The following is a 13,464-nucleotide window of genomic DNA, read 5'->3' as shown; positions in this document are numbered from 1 at the left end:
AGCAAGATCTGAAAAGAAAAGCACTGATGGTTGCCTGCACATTAGGCATGATTTATTTTTGATTGGTAAAACACGTGGTCCAGATATCCTCCAACAACAAAATCTCCTCAACCCTCAGTTGTCATTCAAAACCTTCAATTACAACATGCAGCATCTGGTAACAATATGTAGCCAAAACAGGCATATATAGGACCATAGAAACTAGATGACGAAGAATATTAGACGATACACATCATGAACCATATTCTCAGAGGCATAACACTTGCACAACAGGCGTTCTAATGAGACCATTTATGCATTCCTAACATTTATCGTTAGTAGGTAAGGAGTATGACCTCAATATTAAAGCCTTGCGGTATTTACGTAGCTTGTGTACTTAATTTGATCCGTTTTTTTTCCAGTGGCAAGAGACAAATGCTGCGGACCACATAAAGTATTTAAGGACGTATAGAACAATAGGCATAGGCGAAGGTAGTGAAATTGGTGACTTAGTGAATTTCGAATTTGGAGAAATATAACAGGTAATATTTGAAAATAGTAATGGTTTGTGGGATAGTTCAATAATGACGAGGGGCAAGGTGAGTTTACACATTTTTAAGAATGATCGGTTTCAAATACATAACATCTATACTCGCCTAACATTACATATATCATCCATGAAACAAGTAGTTAGAAATGCACAAGCTAGCAATAACATTCCCTCCTTACCTCAGCAGGCTATAGCTAACCAATTTACAGTAACATGTTCTTAGTGGTAATTTTTTTTGGATAGCTAAGATAGCCATCCAGTCTGGATGATTAACTAGCAATTTTCTGTCCATAAAATACTGCTAACGATAACGGGATTGACAATAACTAGCTACTGCTAATTTTAGGTAAGCTAGTAACCCCGGGTACTATAAGCGATTCGCAATCAAAAGAAAGTATTTTTCCGACCATTAACACAGCAGGTACCTCGTGAGTATTGAGAGCCGTTCGACAGTCCTTTTTATAGAAAAGTACATTTGCGACCACAGACGCCCCGGCCTATATTGCCCTGCAGCATCCAATTTTAAACCCAGAAAAACACTACAGCTTTTCACTCGAGTGACGTAAATAGACAGGGATCTGCTGCGAAGGAGGCCGCGCGCGATGTCTCCCCCTCCCTCCTCTACTGTCAGCAAGAAGCCTGATTGGTCCAGGCCTGGAAAAGAGAGTTCGAGAATCCAGAATGTGCAGGCCGCGACGTCCCTACTGTGGGAAAAAATAGCAAAACAGGCTGTGACAAAACTAAGAAAGGAGAAAACCTTCCCTGGACGGAAAAGGGAATTCGAAAACAGGTAATGTGTTTTAAATCCGTAGGAATGTAGTTGCGAGTTTGCGGTGAGGGCCCTGTCTCTCGGGCCTGGGCCTCATTAAACCCGCACCGAAAGCGCAACAAAGGCGAAGAAAGCAGCTACCACATGCTGCATGTCTCCGTCAAGATTTTAATTTTGTTGATTTATTGTTGGTGTGTGATCGCAGTTTTCTTAGAATTAATATTGCACAACTAATTATTAGTGCAAAATGAAATTGCATTGAATTTATTTCTGATAAAATGATTTCGGTAATACGTGAAATGTTAGCTACCTAGCTTGGTTGCTAAAATGGCGGAATACAAGATGTCGGCCGCTGTCGCAGGGCGTCTGTGTTGAGTCGTTAGCTGGCTGAAGTTGTTTGCTATCGTTTTTGATTATGTATAGAAAAGAGTTGCCCATTTATAATGCTATTATAACAAAAATGTTAATTTCGACATTCTTTAGTAATTCGATCGTATGCTCCGAATTATAACGAAGTCAAAGTCCTAGAATACTAAGGTTTCGGATTCTGTTGCGCCTGGTTGCAAATTGTCCGAACACCAGGGAAGCGCCATGTTTCAGTGGCTGCATTAGTATGAGCTGTGGGTGGGATTGACAGGCGCCAAACAGACTGCTGTGTGAAACGTGCAGCTAGCCAGCGAATGCAACATGTAGCGCATTTTCTTGCGTTTAAATAGCTGAGCATTTCACCGCCACAAAACGATTAAATGTTCAGCTAATGTAACGAATCGAACCACAAATTCACATAGGAAGCTGGTTTGTTAACTGCTAATGTTCATGTCCAAGTCGTAGACTGGCTAGCTACGCAATGGAAGGTTCCTTTCTGAAGTTAACTATTGTAGCTAACCGGTAAATGTGAAATAGAAAAAAATTATCATCTTTTTCATTGAGTGACTTGCCTTGGACATTTTGCGCTCATCTGACTTCGATTTGCAATGCATAGCTAATCAGTTAGTTACGTGCTCGATTAAACGGCTGGTTGTGGTATAACCTGATAGCCAAGTATTTACTGTAATCTTGGTTGGCTAGGCAACTCGTATGCAAATTAAACGCATTGTCTGTGCAACAATTACACGGCGGGGTACTTTCAATATCATAGAATTGTGAAGTGTGGACATCTGGGAATTTTATTTCGTGTAGGAACGCGTATTTGCAAAAATCTGGGGGCGGGGAGCTGGAGTATACCCGTATAGTTTGTTTTTTTGCTAACTGTATTTTGATCATTTTGAACATCTGTCTACATGTCTTACTGTCTTCACCAATAAAGTCAGATGACGGTGATAAATTCTCGCCGTTTACTAATTAAAGACTTGCTGAAGAAAACATTGTTTACTGTGCTGTCATTTCGAAACCTGTAAGAAATATATATTTTATCTCTCTTATGTGAATGCAAAGCACGCATTGTTTGTTCTCCCTGACCCATAGTTTCCCCTGCATCTAAAACATTTATGACTATAATGCGCTTATCAGACTGGACATTTTGCCTAAACAGCTAGATAGATTAGGCAGCGGGCGTTTCTGTAATATATTCTTTCTTTTAGCTGTAGCAAAATACTGAGTACTCAGTTTACACCAGGCAACCGCGTTCCCTGAACCTTTTAGCAATTGAAGAAACACGATTTTCATGATTATGTAGTAGCACTGGACTGAAATATATATATTCATGAAGATGTGTACTGTAATGTGGAAGAATTTGTTTTTATTTTAATTACATTTTCCCCATTCTTGTAAGGAATGCATTTCTATGGCTGTTTAGGCAAAATGTCCAGAAGTCAGATGGGTGCATCATATTCATAAATAGTGACAACAGTCCTGGACCAATATTTTAAATAATATCTTTAGTTCATGCAGTGTTTCACGTAGTGAAAGCCACATGTACAACCAGATTATATATTCCCAATTTTGTGGTACAAAACAGTGAGCTAATTAACTTGATTCTGGCTTTTCAGTTTTTAGTACAAGAACAGATTTTTGTTGTACAATTGTGTCAAGGTGAGTTTTCAAAAAACCTGTCACGGGTTATCTAATGTATGCATTCGGTCTAAGAATATATTACTTTATAAAATCATAAAGGAGGAGTCGTCCCTTTCAGACTCCACATGTTTACCTCATCAGCCCTATTTCCTACCCCTGTTCTGGCTTATGTACTATATTACTCCATTCACAAAAATTTGGTGCTGATTAGCGATTGGATGTTGACTTTTTGGTAAGATTAAATTGTCCTCAGGTTGCCCTGCAATGATTATTTCTCTAAATGGCAATGCAAAAACCTTTTTTTCTGAAATGTCTTGTATGTATTTATAATGTGATGTGTGATTCATTGCCTGCACTTAATCTTGAGTTGTCCTGCAAAGACTATTAATCTTTTTTCCATATTTCTCTTTATGAATGTGAAGAAAAACAGCCACCTAATACATTTACCAGCGTTACTAATTAGACTCTGCCTTCTTTTCAGGTTATTTTGTCCCTGGACACAAGAAGAACACCTTATTTTTTTAACCATTTTATGTTTTTGCCAGTACGTTGGAATCAAATGTGAAGGTAGGATTGTTATTGTTAGTCTGGTTTTGTTGTCTCTTTTAGATTTTGTAATTGAACTATAATTGAATGTGACAATCATACTGTCAGCAAATAATAGTTTATTTGCTTGGCAGGTACGCTCTTATCTAGAGTCACTCATACAATTAAACATTTCCATGTTATCCATTCATACAGATGTGTATTTATTGAAGCAGTTCTGGTGATGTAGGCCTACCTTGTTCAATGGCACATCAATCTGTTGTGACGTAAACCGACTATTCTCTGTGCCGTAGTGCTTGGTATTTTCTTGACCAGAACAAGTCTGCATCCATGTCTGTCTGATGTAAGGTTTGCATGGAAATGCCAAGCTGAACCAAATTAGTTCTAAAATTGCAGTTGGCAATGATAAGGAATTAGCATTCATTTTCTTCACTCCAAATATTTTTGTTGAGTAATTGCAAAAGTTCATTTTAACAGTCTTAAGTTTATATAGCGAGATGAGACTGTGCAAAATCCAAGGCTATTAAGCAACCACATTAGTCAGTCAGAGGATCAGAGGAGCGTACTAAATTGCTGTCCATATTAATTAGGTTATACGGGTAGCGCCTACAGTCAAGCACACATTTAAAAATGGCTAAATCTTTAAAAATAATGATTTCTGCGAGTTGCAGAAGTCATGCATGCTTGTGCTTGCCCATCTGAACTAATGAAGGATGTTGCAGGGATGGGATAAGCATCCAAATTGGAAAATACAGAATATGGAAAATCCACTTGTACTTATTTTAAGTACAAGACAGGCAGTGGCCTCTGACCTAATTCTATCCACTTTTTTTTTTTTTTGTATTAAGTTTTAGGAAATTAAAGACAATGGACCAAGGTGGTGGGGTCTTGGAGCTACACTCACAGGATCTGAAAATGCCCCACACTATGATAATGCAGGACTTTGGTAGGTATATCTGACAAGTTTTTTTTTTTGGGTAAAGATGTGTAGCAGGGATGAACGATAGGAAAATTTCATGGTAGATATAAAATGACCGTATTGGTTGATGCCTCCCTATTTTACTTTATAGCACAAATGCAGACTGCAACCAAGTTTCAGCATTCATTGAAATAAATGAGCACAGCCATCAATTAATGAACGAAAAAAGGAGCCATTTATTTGCAAATATTTAAGCTTGATTACTTTGTAAGTAGAGAGCATGGTATAGACAGCTGCTGAGTCTGAATGTGCTTGCTTGTGATTTTGGGAAGGTGTGGGTGCAGGCTTTTGTTTTAACCCAGCAATACAAAGTCTGATTCAACTAATCAACTAATTGTCATCGTCAGTCAAGACGTATGTTTTACTACTGGGCCAATACAAAAACCTGCACCCACACCGGCCCTTTTCGGACAAGATTTGGGACACCTGCTCTAGTGAAATACTTTATTTATTCCCGAAGCACTGTAGAGGGTGCAATGTGTAGCATATGTGATACGTAAAAGAATGTTGGTTATAAGCCAAAGTAATGCCAACTTCTCTGCAGTGGCGGGCATGGGGGGCATGGCCCACATCGACGGAGACCACATCGTGGTGTCGGTGCCCGAGGCCGTGCTGGTGTCGGACGTGGTGACGGACGAGGGCATCACCCTGGAGCACGGCCTGGAGGCGGAGGTGGTGGAGGGGCCGGACGTGGGGCAGGAGGACGTGGTGACGGCCGAGTCGGTGCTGGGGGCGGAGGTGGCCATCGAGGAGGCGCTGGGAGGCGACCACCACGTGCTGACGGCCGACCTGATGGGGGAGTCGGACCAGGTCTTCGTGGCCGACCTCCTCTCCCACCAGCAGGAGGGCCACCTGGAGCACGAGATGGTGACCGAGGAGGTGATGGTGGCCAACGCCGAGGCGGAGACGGTCATCCAGGCCCACGAGGGCATGCCCGCCTCCACCGTCACGCTGAAGACCGAGGAGGACGAGGACGGCAAGAGCACCTCCGAGGACTACCTGATGATCTCCCGTGAGTAAACTCTGCACGCGCATTCATTATTTTTATTATTTAGTCAAACGCTGCCATTTCAAACCAATGAAGATGACGGTAAAACTTGAATGAATTGGGTATAGTTTGCTATATGTTTCAGAAATTGCATCTTGAAACATGCAGTCAAATATAACATATGTTGTAATACATTTTATATAGTATTGATTTGATTTGGCTCTGTACTCCACAATTAATGGAGTGATGGATCGCTTTCAGTTTTTTAAATGATATTTTGGTTTTCATGTATTTTTGCAGTGAAAGAATAAAGAACATTTTGACATTTACACTCACGGTATGTGGTCTTAAGCAAGAAATGGTGTCTGTTTACTCTAAAAAGTAGTTTATATCATAACTTATCTCGTTCTTCATTGCATACAAAAACTGCCTGGGCCAATCATGGACGTGCACTGAAACTGAAATATCAAGCTCCAGAAAATGGCCCATCCCTTTAAGGCAGTTGTTGGTATGCGGCCGCTGCTCCTGCGAGCGCCCGCTGCTCCAGTGCACCTCAGAACGTGTCGTGTGTTTTCGTTCTCACCGGGTAACGGTGCAGTGACGTGCCGTAAAGCTGCGACGCGCGGGCGCGGTTTACTTTCGATTCCGAGGAGAGACCGACCTTAAGGGCCCGCTGTCCCGTGTTAATGCAGTGGACGACGTCGGCGAGAAGCTGGACATCGGCAACACCCCGCTGAAGATCAGCACCGAGGTGACCCAGGGCGACGGCTCCAAGGAGGGCGGCTACGGCTCCGAGGTCATCAAGGTGTACATCTTCAAGGCGGAGGCCGACGACGACGTGGAGATAGGTGAGCCGCACGCGTGAGCTGGGGGAGGCGTTCTACAGCCTTCGCTTTGATTGCCCTGCTGGAAGAGGTTCAGGCCTCAGAGTGTGATCTGCTGCATGGGCGCTTGTGTGTATAGATTACCTTTCAGATAAATATGCATATGAAATTATTTTAGCAACTTTACATTTTTTGAAAATGTCTTCTTTTTTTTTGAGGGGGATGGGGGGTTGGACAGACATTGTTCCTGTGTAATTGCTTACCATTACTACCACCCTTTGGCAAACTATGGTATTGCTCCTATTAATCCCCTAAAAGCACCCTTCACCAAAAAAATGGTCCATGTTTCTGTTTTTTTTTTTTTTAATTCATATTTGTATCTTGAAATATTTATTTATAAATTAATTTTTCCTTTTAAAAAAAGGAAAAAAGTCAAAATGTTGATTGTTCCAAGTATCCTCCATGTATTTTATTGCTAATCTGTAAATGCTCATTAGTGCTGCCCATTGGTAAAGTTTGGTACTGCATGTCTTCATGGGCCATTAGTAACGTAACATGAAACCCGGTTCATGTTGGATCCTGGTCGCAGTTCAAGTTTTCTATTTCTCACAGGTCGAATAAAAAGCTGAGTCTGTGGCCGCTGCTGGGCTGTGAAGTGAACGCCAGCGTGGGTTTGACTTTTGACTGCAGGTGGGACGGAGGTGGTGACGGAGAGCGACTTCCACAACGGCCATGCGGTGCTGGAGCCGGGGAACGTGGGAAGGCTCTCCCGGGAGAAGATGGTGTACATGGCCGTGAAGGACTCCTGCCAGGGGGACGAGGATATCAGTGAGTCTGGGCTTTTTAACGGCAGCGTGGAATCGTGGGATTGGACCCGCGCCCATTTTTGCCTTCCGCAGTTATAAAGTGCAGTCGTGTGTTTGCGTGTTTCTGTCCACGTGACTGAGCCTCGGTGCTCGCGTGTGCCCCCAGACTGCGCGGAGATGGCGGACGAGGTGTACATGGAGGTGATCGTGGGGGAGGAGGAGGCACCGCCGCCCGCCATTCAGGAGTCGCAGCTGGAGGACCCCGCCGTCAACAAGACGTTTGTGCCTGTGGCCTGGGCGGCCGCGTACGGTGAGCCATCAATCAACTCCCGGCCCCGCCCTGCCTGTGCCTCATCCTTGCCATTTGTTTAATGCAGTGCCGGGGGAGGGGTCGGGATAAGCTAAACCCCCCCCTTAATAATTTTTAACATTTAAATTTAAACCCAGTTCTTCTGCACTACAATTTTTTTTTTACTTTGGATGTTGAATATAATTCAAAAGAATTTAATTGAACATTTGTTTCAAAACTCACCAAAGAAAAAGACGACGCTTTAAGAGATATCTTTTAATTAAAGACTTAAACATTTCAGCATTGAACTTTCTTCTTGAAAGATACTGCTTTGTGTGTCTGAGGCATCTTTTGGTGTGTGGAGCTTTCTTTTTCTTGGACCCAATTTACAGCCGAGCGCAGTGTTGGAACTTTGCATAAAAACTCATATTATCGAAAGGTAATACAATCAGGGGAAATGCAAATTTGCCCATGTTGTTGGTGCCCACTATTAAATTCATATTTTATTTTTAATGGAACTTTTTTATAAATAAAAGGATTATTTTGAATGAGCGGTTCAGAGCGAGTAAGCCAGATCCAGTCACTGTGGGCGTGCGAGCTGATTGGTCGCTGAGACTGTGGCTCTGCCCCTTCAGGGAACAACCTGGACAGCAGGTTGGAGAACAAGAACGGCGCCGCCACCCAGTACCTGCAGATCAGCGACAGCCTGAGCACCAGCAGGGCGCTCAAGCAGAAGGCCAAGAAGAAGAAGAAGGGAGAGACGCGGCAGTGCCAAACGGGTACGAGGGCTCGCCGCCGCGCCCGCTTAGCCGCCGCCGAAATTAAAGGGCACTGGCCGAGGGCGGTGCGTCCGCTGTTAGAGAGCGGCACGGTGGCGCGGCACAGTCGCCTCACGACCAGAAGGTCCTGTGTTTGAATCCCGGCCTTTCTGTGTGTGTGTGTGTGTGTGTGTGTGTTCTCCGCATGTCTGCTTAGGTTTCCTGTGGGTATTCCAGTTTCCTCCCACACTCCAAAGACATGCTGGTTAGGCTAATTGGAGAGTCCGATTACCCCGTAGGTCTGAGTGTGTGAGTGAATGGTGTGTGTGCGCTGCCTCTCTCCTAATGCATGCTGGGATAGGCTTTGTCCCTTCAGGCTATAAAAGTGACTAAGGCTCAGTTGAAATTTGAAATGAGTTGAAATTTGTACGGTAATGTATTTGTAGTAAATTTGTATGGTCAACAATACATCAGCCCAGGCGCACCCCCTGTAAATTTAAAGTTGAAGCTGGTAAGTAGAAGATGTATCGCGGTGTCTGGAATTGTGGTAGACTGCCCGTTTCGTGACGGCCCCGCCTTTCTTCCCCACAGCTGTGATAATCGGGCCGGACGGGCAGCCCCTGACGGTCTACCCGTGCCACATCTGCGGGAAGAAGTTCAAGTCGCGGGGCTTCCTGAAGCGCCACATGAAGAACCACCCGGACCACATGTTCAAGAAGAAGTACCAGTGCACCGACTGCGACTTCACCACCAACAAGAAGGTCAGCTTCCACAACCACCTGGAGGGCCACAAGCTGATCATCAAGAGCGAGAAGGTGCCGGAGTTCACCGAGTACACGCGGCGCTACCGCGAGGCCAGCCCGCTCAGCTCCAACAAGCTCATCCTGCGCGACAAGGAGCCCAAGCTGCACAAGTGCAAGTACTGCGACTACGAGACGGCCGAGCAGGGCCTGCTCAACCGCCACCTGCTGGCCGTGCACAGCAAGAACTTCGCCCACGTGTGCGTGGAGTGCGCCAAGGGCTTCCGCCACCCGTCGGAGCTGAAGAAGCACATGCGCACGCACACGGGCGAGAAGCCCTACCAGTGCCAGCACTGCGAGTTCCGCTGCGCCGACCAGTCCAACCTAAAGACTCACATCAAGAGCAAGCACGGCACCGAGCTGCCCTTCAAGTGCGGCCACTGCCCGCAGGCCTTCGCCGACGACCGGGAGCTGCAGAAGCACATGGAGATCTTCCAGGGCCACAAGACGCACCAGTGCCCGCACTGCGAGCACAAGAGCACCAACTCCAGCGACCTGAAGCGCCACGTCATCTCGGTGCACACCAAGGACTTCCCGCACAAGTGCGAGGTGTGCGAGAAGGGCTTCCACCGGCCCTCCGAGCTCAAGAAGCACTCAGAGACTCACAAGGGCAACAAGGTGCACCAGTGCCGGCACTGCGACTTCAAGATCTCGGACCCGTTCACGCTCAGCCGCCACATCCTGTCGGTCCACACCAAGGACCTGCCCTTCAAGTGCAAGCGCTGCCGGCGGGGCTTCCGCCACCAGATCGAACTGAAGAAGCACATGAAGACGCACAGCGGCCGCAAGGTCTACCAGTGCCAGTACTGCGAGTACAACACTACGGACGCCTCAGGTTTCAAGCGCCACGTCATCTCCATACACACCAAGGACTACCCGCACCGCTGCGACTACTGCAAGAAGGGCTTCCGCAGGCCCTCGGAGAAGAACCAGCACATAATGCGCCACCACAAAGACACCTTGATGTAACCCCGTAGGGGGCGGGGCCTCGGGGACAGGGAACGTACCATTTGAGGGGTTATAAATGAGTTTCAATTACCCGTTCTCCTTATCAGTGCTCATCTGCCACCCCCGCCCTCCGAGAAGCGTGAGACGAGTCTTAAAAGAAATCATAGCAGTGGAAAGTACTAGACGGAGCGTTGCGGGTGGAGATTAGGGAGGGGAGGGGTTTGTGGGAGAGGAGCGGGGCGTTGGGTGAGCAGTGGAGAGGAACGGTATCACTCCATTCTACATGTAATTCTTTTCTCCTTGATTTGTTGCAAAAAACCTGTCACCTGTCAACATTCAGGGGTTCAAATGTTTTTTTTTTTTGTGTTTGTTTTTTTTTTTTTTTTTGAATAACCCACTTTGGTAAAATGCTGCAAGCAAATAATGTTCTCAGTGTTGGGAGAGATGCTTAAGGCTTAAGGCACATCTCATACTATCAAACAGAAGTCCTGCGCGTGTGACTTTCCCTCCTTCATTAAACTACCTGAGTGTGGTGCGCTTCATCCTCGGCAAATAACACGTATATCCTTTTTTTTTTTTTTTTTTTAAACCAAATATCAAGCCTTCGTCTGCATTTGTTTCTGCTGATCATTTCCTTTAAACCCAGTCTGGGCAGTGGATTGATTTAAGCTGTGGCCCACTGATGTTGCAAAACTTGCTCTGAAAAATGTTTACATATTCACCCTGCCCTAATTTAGCTACCGCTGCAGGAAAAAAAGAGGAAAAAAAAAAATCAGATCACTAGATTTTAGGCTTCTGTGTAACATTGTCCCTGAACACGTCATTGGATTGTGTCAAATGTTCTGTCATTTTAAGTCTCCAACATTTGAACTGGAAAAATGATTGAATTAGTAATTTCAGTGGTAAGGGTCATAGAATTAAATTGTGATTCACCTTGTGATTGCCACTATTTGAGTGTATACATGGTTACACGTAACTACCTGCCAGGCAAACATGCGCACCCATATAGTCAAATACTTTTGTTCACAATCATGCCTTACCTGTAATTGTAATTTCCATGCACTGTATTTAGTAAAAATGTAATCAAACTGATTTAATTTGTAAAAGTCTCTGTGATGTATCAGTACGTTGAGTGATTCTCTGAAACCTTGTGTATATTTTAGTAAAGTGAACTCATTTTCTCAAGTTCTCGAGAGGAAACAGGAAATGGGTATTTTCAAGTTTGTGTTCTTTAGCCAATGCATTGTCTGATCGTGGGAAATGGAGTTGGAAGTGTTTGTGCTCATTTTCACTTCACATGCACAGTCTTGGTTTACGCCCCTCCAGCAACGCTCATGAACCCTAACGAAGCCTTAGCACGAGCAAACGTTTAGCGCGGAGGTGAGTTGCCCCTTTAGCGGGGTTGAGCGGGGCCGGGTGGGGGTGGCTGTGCCTTTGTCTTTGCGTTCGTCACAAGTTGAGCCCTGCGTACAGCCCCACCTGTGGCCCAGGCCACTGCTAAAATTTAATCCCGCGTCCTGTCCGGGCTCCTCAGCTCTAAACCCGGCTGCACTTTCTACCGGAGTGCGTCCTGTAGTTCGGAGCCATTCGATTCGCCCACACCGTTTCAGGCGGACTGCCCCTCCCCCTTCCCTTTTCCTGTTTCTAAGGCACCTTGTTATGTTGTAAAAAAAAAATTTAAAAAGTGGGTCTAAAGCAAAGGTTTTTGATCCCCTGAAATGTTAATGCGCCCCCGACATCGGTCAGTCCTCCACTTAACTTATGTAGCCGAAATATAGACTTCAGGTGTCACAGAAAGCAGAACGTGGTGTACTGGCTTATTAAACTGCATTATATTGCCCTCTGTATCCTGTAACTGCTGTACATTAAAACAGACTGATGACCGCAGACCTTGTCATCCCATGACGGAACGGTCAAATGATCCAATGTATGCTTTTTAAGTATTTCTGTTTTTATTTGATTTTTGTTGATGTCAGTTGGTGGATTACCAGTAAGGGGGAACAAAAATAAATATAATTTTTTTTAAAGGACAAGTTCCTTTCAGTTATTTAATTACATTTTTTCCCCATTTTGAATTTGAAGGCTTGGCTGGTTTAAAATGCACCCTTAAGGTGGAACAGTAAGACTTTATCAGGAGTTCTGTTAATGCATATCAGGGTAATGGTAGAGTTTTTTTATATTTTTTATTTTCCATTTCAGAATTATTTGGTAGGGTTTATGATATCTTGTTCTTACTGTTCCAACAGTGATGCATTTTAAGCCTTCTTTATAGTCTATATGGCAAGACTTGTTAGTGAGACTTTTTGAAGTATAGATATAGGTTGCCGTTACAGATGATTATATTAAGTTGCCAAAAAGGCTTAAAATGTATTGTTCAGAGGCTATGTGCACAAATTACTGTTCTGTTTATAACAGCATGAATAGTTGAGTAAAGATTGTTATATATTAGTTGACACAATTAAATAAACTTGTCCACAAATACTAGATATCCTTAGTTCAGAAACATTTACGCATGTATGCAAATTTTCAGCTTGATATGAACAGATGAAACAATCTCGTTTATTATTCTCAGTACTTTGGAATTTTTTAAATTCGAAAGTTTGGGATTTTTGGGTCCCACTCTAATTCTAGTATTGAAAAACATGTACCAATAGAGAAACTATTGTATGGCAGTGTGCGATTTTCATTGAAATGACTGAGAATAGGAGCAGCCTTGTATTACTAACGACAAGTGACTCAGTCTGTCTGTATTCCATTTGCACTGATTCAGTTGTGCAGTGAAGGGGGATTCGTTATTTTAAAAGTACTTAGGGGAAAATAAGTTTCCCCTGCCTTCCCATTTGGGTTAGCTAGGCTTATTCGGGAAAACCATGTGGTGGACAGTGAGAGAGCAAACTGTTGGTCAATGGCTAATTGCACTGGTGTTCATGAATGTTAATGATGGAAGATAGTGGTCAGGCTAGTTGGTAACCTAACGCTGGACCAACTGGCTGTCAGGTTCTGTACGCTTTTAACTGCCATCACCCAGACCTACTGATCAGCATGTTTACATGTCTTGTCGACTATGGTTGGATTTTAACAAAGTAACAACTTAGAGCTGGAATAAGATTCAAACCAATTCTACTAGCCAGTCTAATGAGCTAGCTACTTCAGTAGTTGGCAAAAATCCTACAAATATCATGTACATTTTTTTTTTGGTACAACTGCAGTTTGAC

General features: G+C 44.1%; 1 protein-coding gene across 2 annotated transcripts; it reads left to right on the top strand.

The window, feature by feature from the left end:
- Positions 1-97: 97 nt before the first annotated feature.
- znf711 (zinc finger protein 711) lies at positions 98-11,456 on the top strand. Of its 2 annotated transcripts, XM_064328280.1 has the most exons (9): positions 98-1,319; positions 3,793-3,878; positions 4,706-4,803; positions 5,381-5,848; positions 6,517-6,672; positions 7,339-7,476; positions 7,621-7,764; positions 8,379-8,522; positions 9,093-11,456. In XM_064328280.1, exons 3-9 carry the CDS (start codon positions 4,725-4,727, stop codon positions 10,268-10,270), a joined length of 2,307 nt encoding a protein of 768 aa, XP_064184350.1. In that variant the 5' UTR covers positions 98-1,319; positions 3,793-3,878; positions 4,706-4,724; the 3' UTR covers positions 10,271-11,456. The 2 variants fall into 2 exon arrangements, with proteins under 2 accessions (XP_064184350.1, XP_064184351.1); XM_064328281.1 differs by lacking the exon at positions 8,379-8,522.
- The last annotated feature ends 2,008 nt before the right edge of the window (positions 11,457-13,464 follow it).

Source organism: Anguilla rostrata, chromosome 3 (genome assembly GCF_018555375.3).
Source record: "Anguilla rostrata isolate EN2019 chromosome 3, ASM1855537v3, whole genome shotgun sequence".
In the NCBI taxonomy this organism is placed as follows: domain Eukaryota; kingdom Metazoa; phylum Chordata; class Actinopteri; order Anguilliformes; family Anguillidae; genus Anguilla; species Anguilla rostrata.
The sequence above is the reverse complement of the archived record's forward strand: the minus strand, read 5'-3'. Positions and strand labels throughout refer to the sequence as shown.

Coding starts and splice junctions, on each gene's coding strand:
- znf711 (XM_064328280.1), top strand. CDS start 4,725: ATGGACCAAGGTGGTGGGGTCTTGGAGCTACACTCACAGGATCTGAAA. Junction 4,804..5,380: donor TATGATAATGCAGGACTTTG/GTAGGTATATCT, acceptor ACTTCTCTGCAG/TGGCGGGCATGGGGGGCATG. Junction 7,765..8,378: donor GGCCTGGGCGGCCGCGTACG/GTGAGCCATCAA, acceptor CTGCCCCTTCAG/GGAACAACCTGGACAGCAGG.